The sequence below is a fragment of the Elaeis guineensis genome, chromosome 6 (genome assembly GCF_000442705.2).
Source record: "Elaeis guineensis isolate ETL-2024a chromosome 6, EG11, whole genome shotgun sequence".
NCBI lineage: Eukaryota > Viridiplantae > Streptophyta > Magnoliopsida > Arecales > Arecaceae > Elaeis > Elaeis guineensis.
This window is the reverse complement of record NC_025998.2, coordinates 6,137,801-6,145,145: the sequence shown is the minus strand read 5'-3', so window position 1 is coordinate 6,145,145 and position 7,345 is coordinate 6,137,801. Positions and strand designations below refer to the sequence as shown.

The following is a 7,345-nucleotide window of genomic DNA, read 5'->3' as shown; positions in this document are numbered from 1 at the left end:
TTAGCATCCGTCATCATGTCATGCTCTAAATACATGAAACCTTGAATTCATTAATGAAAGTTTTTTTACTGCAATGTTTATGAAGTGTGGTGAAATTTATCCTGACATTTTAGGATGGACCCTGAAAATCTCTTTGATCGGTGAGTATGTTGCTCTTCTTGCTACCAATCCCCCTTACTTATGCTTCTGCATCTATTTTTCACTCACTCTGTCTTCCAGAATCTTCTCTGTGTTTGTTTCCTCTGATCAATGGCATGCTTATATATAGTTCTTTTGAAGTTTCTATTTTACTGTGCTTGTGCAAGGATTATAATGCAAATATGTGTAACAGGAAAATTTTAATTTAGTGAGTAGGCTTGTACTTCATGTATGTCTGTACTCCAAATTATGCAAGTCATACTCTTTTGGATTTGGTGGTTAACAACTGGTTGTACATGATCAATTTACAACCAGTTATCAAATATCAAATATGGTAAACCTGTGTAGCATAAAATAAATGATATAGAGCTAGATCAATTTACAACCACACCCTCTTAGTATCTCTCTACGAGGTTCACCCGAAAATATGTAGTACAATTAATTAAGGTTGTGATACATGGTTGATGAATGGATAATTTCATAGTTTCATGAATCCTGATCGATTGCTTATCTGACATGTGGCGCTCGTTATGTAGCTGGACCCTGATATCGTGTGGCCTACGTTATCCTTATCTTCGTGACTGATGAAGACTAAGCATCTGGATTAAGCTGGGCCAAGTTTCTTTGTCTACTACTCCCCAAGTTAATATCAGGTATTAAATCAAATTAATTATGAATTAATTTTTCAAAAATTACATTGCATCGAAACATAGACCCGTCTTTTGATTAATGTACATATTCTATTATATCCGTACATTTATTTATTTTTGTACGGATAAAAGAATTATGTACATTGATCAATTGATTGTCCAGTATGGACAGTTTGAAAAATGTGAGTAATTCTATAGGTCATTACCATAATCAAATGGTATGCTGAGAGGTTCGAAAAAAATTTTGGATGGTATTTTCCTTTTGTTCTTCCTATACGGAAGAACTAAGGGAAATGCTGCCGAAATTTTTTTCGGCTCTTGTTGCATATCATTTGATTTTTGTAATTGACCTATAGAATTAATACATTTTCTGAATGGGATAGGACCTTCTTTACCTATTAGTTGATGATAGCAAGCATTTACTATGTAAACTTTATGTAGTTGTTATTTTTTTGGATTTTATGAAATGACTGATATTTTTTACTCATTGCATTAATATAGATTGTATAATTTTTTTTTATTTTTAGATAAATTGAAAGTTCGGTCAGTTTTATCCTACAATGGATAAAAGTTGGATAAATAAACCAAGGAATAGTAAAGAATATTTAGATGGAGTTCATGACTTCATTAAATTTGGTATGGAGAAAAGTAGTTTGAATGGAAAGATTTTATGTCCATGTCGGAAATGTGTAAATAGTTCTTCTTTAGATCCACAAAATGTTGAAGAACATTTGGTATGGAATGATTTTTTAAGAGGTTATACCGACTGGATTTTTCATGGAGAATCTATGTTGCCATCATCATGTAACCAACCCCTGACTCATTGCGGATCCACTAGCCTAGAAGATAATTCTGCAAGAGATGATGATATAAGGGGTTTGATCACAGATGCTTTTGGATTTGATGTTCAAAATTTAGGAGAATCCAGTAGTATACAAGAAACAGTTGGGATGTTTGATGGATGTACGCATACGGAACGTATGCATGTTGAGGAGCCCATACATACATCTAATGATGAGACAGCTCGTTATCACACCTTAATGAAAGATGCAGACGAAGAATTATATCCGGGTTGTACAAAATTTTCTAAGATTTCTTTTCTTGTTCATTTATTTCATATCAAATATTTGAATGGATGGTCTGGAAAGAGTTTTACCATGCTGCTCAAGTTATTAAAGGATGCATTTCCAGAAAGCACTCGTTTACCACCATCGTATTATGAAGCCAAGAAAGTAGTAAAGGAATTGGATCTTGGATACGAAAAGATTCATAGTTGTCCGAAAGATTGTATGTTATATCGGGGTGAAAACGCTAATCAAGAGTCATGCAATGTATGTGGATCTTCAAGATGGATAACACAAAAAGAAGATCGAGATGATGTACTGAATGAATTGGATGCAACGCGGAGTAAAAAGAAACCGGCCAAGGTATTGCGTTACTTTCCTCTTATACCTAGATTGAAAAGGATTTATGCATCATCAAAAACAGCTTCATCAATGAGATGGCATCATGAAGGACGTACAAAGGATGGAATGTTGAGACATCCAGCAGATAGTCTTCAATGGAAAGCATTTGATGATAGACATTCTGATTTTGCCTCTGATGTTCACAGTGTTAGGTTTGGCTTAGCTTCTGATGGCTTCAATCCATTTCGGACCCTGAGTTCTACCTACAGCACTTGGCCAGTCGTTTTGATACCTTACAATTTGCCACCGTGGATGTGCATGAAACAATCATCACTTATCTTGTCAATGGTTATTCCAGGAGATAAGGGTCCAGGCAATGATATTGATATTTTTCTACAGCCTTTGATAGAGGAATTGAAACAGTTGTGGGAGGGTGTTGATGCATTTGATGCTTCCAACGGCCAAACATTTAAACTACGGACAGTATTGTTATGGACTATTAATGATTTTCCAGCATATGCCAATTTATCTGGCTGGAGTACAAAGGGACGGGTCGCATGTCCTTGTTGTGGAGATTCAACGCATTCAATTTGGTTAAAACATGGAGGTAAATTTTGTTACATGGGACATCGTCGATGGTTGGAAGCAAATCATCCGTTTCGATTTCAGAAAGATTTGTTTGATGGTACTATAGAATTGGGATGTGCCCCTATTCCACCTTCTGGAACTGATGTTCATAGATAAATGGATGGCATGAATTACAGCTATGGTAAGCACTCAAAGTCCTCTAAAAAAAGAGGAAGGGATGATGTTAAACGCTCAGTGCACGAAGGGTTACCAGAGGAAGTCAGTATCAGTACTATAGATGCAGAGTTGTTTCAAGATCCAGACAATTATTTCGAGGATGAAAATGAGGAAGACACACAGATAGCATCTACACAACAGCCAAGTAAATATTTATGGAAAAAATGAAGTATCTTTTTTGACTTACCTTATTGGAAACATAATCTTATTCGGCACAATCTTGATGTCATGCATATAGAGAAGAATGTTTGCGATAATTTACTTGGAACATTTTTAAACCTTGATGGAAAGAGCAAAGATAACATGAAGGCACGTCTTGATTTAAAAGAAATGGGTATCCGACAGGAACTTCATCCTAAAATGCTTGCTAATGATAGAATTTATGTGCCTCCTGCATGTTACACAATGTCTGCTCGAGAAAAGGATAATTTTTTGGGAGTTTTGAAAAGTATCAAAGTACCCGATGGATATGCATCGAATATTTCACGATGTGTGCATCTAAAGGATCGAAAACTTTCAAATCTTAAAAGTCATGATGGTCACATATTGATGCAAGATATTTTTTCAATAGCTTTAAGATCGTCATTGCCGAAACAAGTTGTTACAATTGTACTTCGATTATCGTCATTCTTTAAGGCATTATGTTCCAAAGTTATTGATCCTCGGGAACTTGATCAGTTAGAATTAGATATTGCAATTACACTTTGCCAGATGGAAAAGATTTTTCCTCCTGGATTTTTTACTATTATGGTACATCTGCTCGTTCACCTAGCTTCAGAAGTTAAAGTTGGTGGACCGGTACATTATAGATGGATGTATCCTATTGAGAGGTATTATTACAAACCTTAAATCTTTTGATAATTTTATTAGAAACAACAGCATACTGATATTTTAATAAATATTTAATTCTTGAAGGTATCTTGTGCATCTTAAAGATTATGTGCGAAATAGAGCCTATCCCGAAGGCTCGATTGCTGAAGCATATATTGCGGATGAATGTTTGACATTTTGTTCAAGATATCTTCAAGGTGTAGAGATTATTTTTAGTCGACCTCAACGGCATAATGACTTTGTGGAGAATGCAGAACTGTATAAGTTCTTAACTGCTGGAAAATTCTTGGGAAGAGGTGAAGGTATTGTACTTGATCAAAAATCTTTAGCACAAGCACATCGTTATGTGTTACTTCATAGTGACATAATATCTTACCATCGCAGGTTAGTATATTTAAGGAATGACATCAAAATTTAAATTTTATATTAGATATAATGTTCTAAATGATATATTTATATTTTATGCAGTGAATTTTTAATTTATCAGAGACGAGCCAATCATAACATTCGTCCTAATGCAATGATTGAACAGCGATGGTTGGTCGAGTTATTCCCTATGTGGCTTTCGAATCAGGTGTGATTTATATTTAATTATTGGATATATTAATTTTTGATACATATTTAATATCAGATAACTCAACTGCACTTCGTCATATCATTTTTTGTTAGGTATCAAAGATGATGGAGACAAATAAGTCAGATGAACTAATAGCTCTTGCTCGAGGACCTAACAAGATTGTGAATAGATATAATGATTTCATAATTAATGGCTTTAAATTTCATACTAGAGAACGGGAGAAATTTAGAAAAACACAGAATAGCGGTGTTATGGTGGAAGTGGATGGAAAATCCTATTATGGTGCACTTAAAGATATCTATGAGTTGGATTATTATGGAAAATTTAAAGTAGTACTGTTTAGATGTGATTGGATAGACATAAACTCACCAAGGGGTTTGAAACAAGATGCAAATGGATTTACACTTGTAAATTTTTCAAGGTTGATACACACTGGTGTGTTATTGAAGGATGACCCATTCATTTTTTCATCTCAAGCTCGTCAAGTATTTTATGTACAAGACGTAAAAGATAAAGATTGGTTTACTGTCATCAAAACAAAACCTAGAGACTTATATGATATGGGAAACCAAGTGGAGGATGATGACGATGACACTTATACACAATGTATGCCCTACAATTTTGTGCCAGCTGATGATTTAAATGATACGACGACGTTGGTTAGAACAGAATTCGAAGAAAACACTACTGCTTGATTGTTACTGGTAATAATTATTTATGATGTATATATTTTGCATTAATTATTGTGTTATTTTACTCCATATATTAACTGATTCTACCTTTTATTTATATAAATGCTAGGTGACATCATGCGTCGCAGGGGACGATATGCTGGTGTGCAGTTCCAGTTTTCACAGACAGAGGCCGGTACGTCTTCTTCAGCACAGCAGCCTGAGGTCAGTTCAGCTACACAGCATTCTGAGCCCTGTCCTTCATCATCAGCACAGCACGATCCTCCTGTTCATCAGCCAGATGATGAGATACACGTGCAGGGTATATATTGTCTTTCATGTAAATTTTTTTTATTTCATTTTATATATATTTATGATATAGTTACTTTTATGTATTTTTTGCAGACGGATCCGGGAGAATACGCCCCAGACGCGGACCCACAGTAGTACGAGATGTGTGGCAGATGCGTGAGGGCGAGAGGATTGTTGTGGAGTGCAATCAGCTAGGTCAGCCAATTAAGAAAGCTGCCTGCTTATTGACTTCATTTTTGGGGACTGTTGCTCGGAGGCCTCAGCTATGTCCGTTGGGCTATGCAAAATGGAATGACATGCTTCCAACATACAAAGTTGAGCTCCTCCGAGTTATAGAGGTAATGAATTGATGTTCATACTGTATATTAATTGTTAATCATTTATATAATTTATTTCATTTAACTTTTTTTTTTATAGAGCAAGTTTGTTCTCCCTCCATCCACTCATGATTTTGTAATGAAGTCTCTCAACCGCAAATGGAAAGAATATAGAGCGCAATTGAAGAAGGACTATATAAGACAGGGTATGACAGAGGAGGAAGTTGCTAGGAATTGTCCTCCTGATGTACCCCCTCATCAGTGGATGGAGTTGGTTCATTATTGGTTCTTCGAGAGGGCACAGGTATATTATCTGTTTATTATCTTTTTTTCTAAATATTTTATAAAAATATTGATTTTTATTATATATTGTATATATAACAAGTTCTTTACTTTATTTTACAGACTTATTCTGCTATTGGTAGAGCTGCACGAGCAGCTCAGTCTGTTCCTCATACATCGGGGTCGAAGAGTTATGCACAACTCCGACAGGAGTTTGTATGTTCCTTAAACTTTCATAATTAACTTTTAATTTTTATGTTCAAATATTTATATAACTAATATCATTATGTATCGTGGACCATGTCTGTATCATGATACTCATATATTTTTTTAAATTATCATAATTGTTTGCTTAAAATTAAAATTATTTGTGTAGGAGGATGAGCATGGGAGGGAACCCGGACAAGTGGAGTTTTACCGGATGACTCATACTCATCAGGATGGTACTTTTGTTCGAGATGAGTCGAGAGATTTATATGTACGGCATTATTAATATTATATTTTTTGCAATGATTTAAATTTAATTTTATTAGCTATTAATGTATAACTCTTGTTTTCAAAAAAAATACAGGAGAGGGCTACATCTCTCATTGCGGAGCGTGACGATGAGTCCGCAGCATCTACGCAGCAGAGCCGTATCGAGACCGAGGTCTTCACAGAGTTGATGGGACCAGAGCGCTACGGCCGAGTGAGGGGTTATGGAGCAGGAGTCACCCCCACTCAGTTATCTGAGGTTAGTAGATATACGCAGCATGCTGCAGCAGATGCTCAGGATTCACGCGTTCGCAGACTCGAGGCGGAGATACAGGAGATTAGACAGAGTCGTGCCGCTGAGATGGAGGAGATGCGACAGAGCCGTGCCGAGATGCAGGCCATGAGAGGACAGATTGATCGCCTTACATCTTTATTAGAGATGTATGGTTCATCTCAGGTAAACACATAATATTAAATATATATTTTTATATTAATTTAATGATTTATATATTTTATTTATAGATATGCAAATCATGCTTTTGATATGTTTTTTGTAGGCTCCTGGCATATCAGGCACCCGTCGAGATAGCGGCACGTCACGTGGAGACAACGACGACCATCCGCCTGCAGATTGATGTTATTTTATTTTTGTTGTATTTTTATATTTATTTATATTACTCTTGATTGTAATGGACGATTAGTACTTTATTTTTATTTATATAAAATATTGTCTTTTGGTTTGATTAAATTTTCTATTTCAGCTTGCTTTTGATGTGAATGATGGTGATTGTACAGGTGTGAATGTGAATGTGGTGATTGTACATGTTTATTGTATTGTACAGGTGATGTGAATGATGGTGATTGTACAGGTGTGAATGTGAAT

At 35.5% G+C, this 7,345-nt stretch overlaps 1 protein-coding gene across 1 annotated transcript; it reads left to right on the top strand.

Annotated features, from left to right (window-relative positions):
• Positions 1 to 6,571: 6,571 nt before the first annotated feature.
• LOC140858871 (uncharacterized) lies at positions 6,572 to 7,345 on the top strand. Its single transcript, XM_073260150.1, has 2 exons — positions 6,572 to 6,919; positions 7,020 to 7,345. Exons 1-2 carry the CDS (start codon positions 6,653 to 6,655, stop codon positions 7,095 to 7,097), a joined length of 345 nt encoding a protein of 114 aa, XP_073116251.1. The 5' UTR covers positions 6,572 to 6,652; the 3' UTR covers positions 7,098 to 7,345.

Bases quoted from the DNA above. Each gene is read 5' to 3' on its own strand.
- LOC140858871 (XM_073260150.1), top strand. From the start codon at position 6,653: ATGGGACCAGAGCGCTACGGCCGAGTGAGGGGTTATGGAGCAGGAGTC. The intron at 6,920-7,019 runs GTAAACACATAA...TGTTTTTTGTAG, and splicing joins AGATGTATGGTTCATCTCAG to GCTCCTGGCATATCAGGCAC.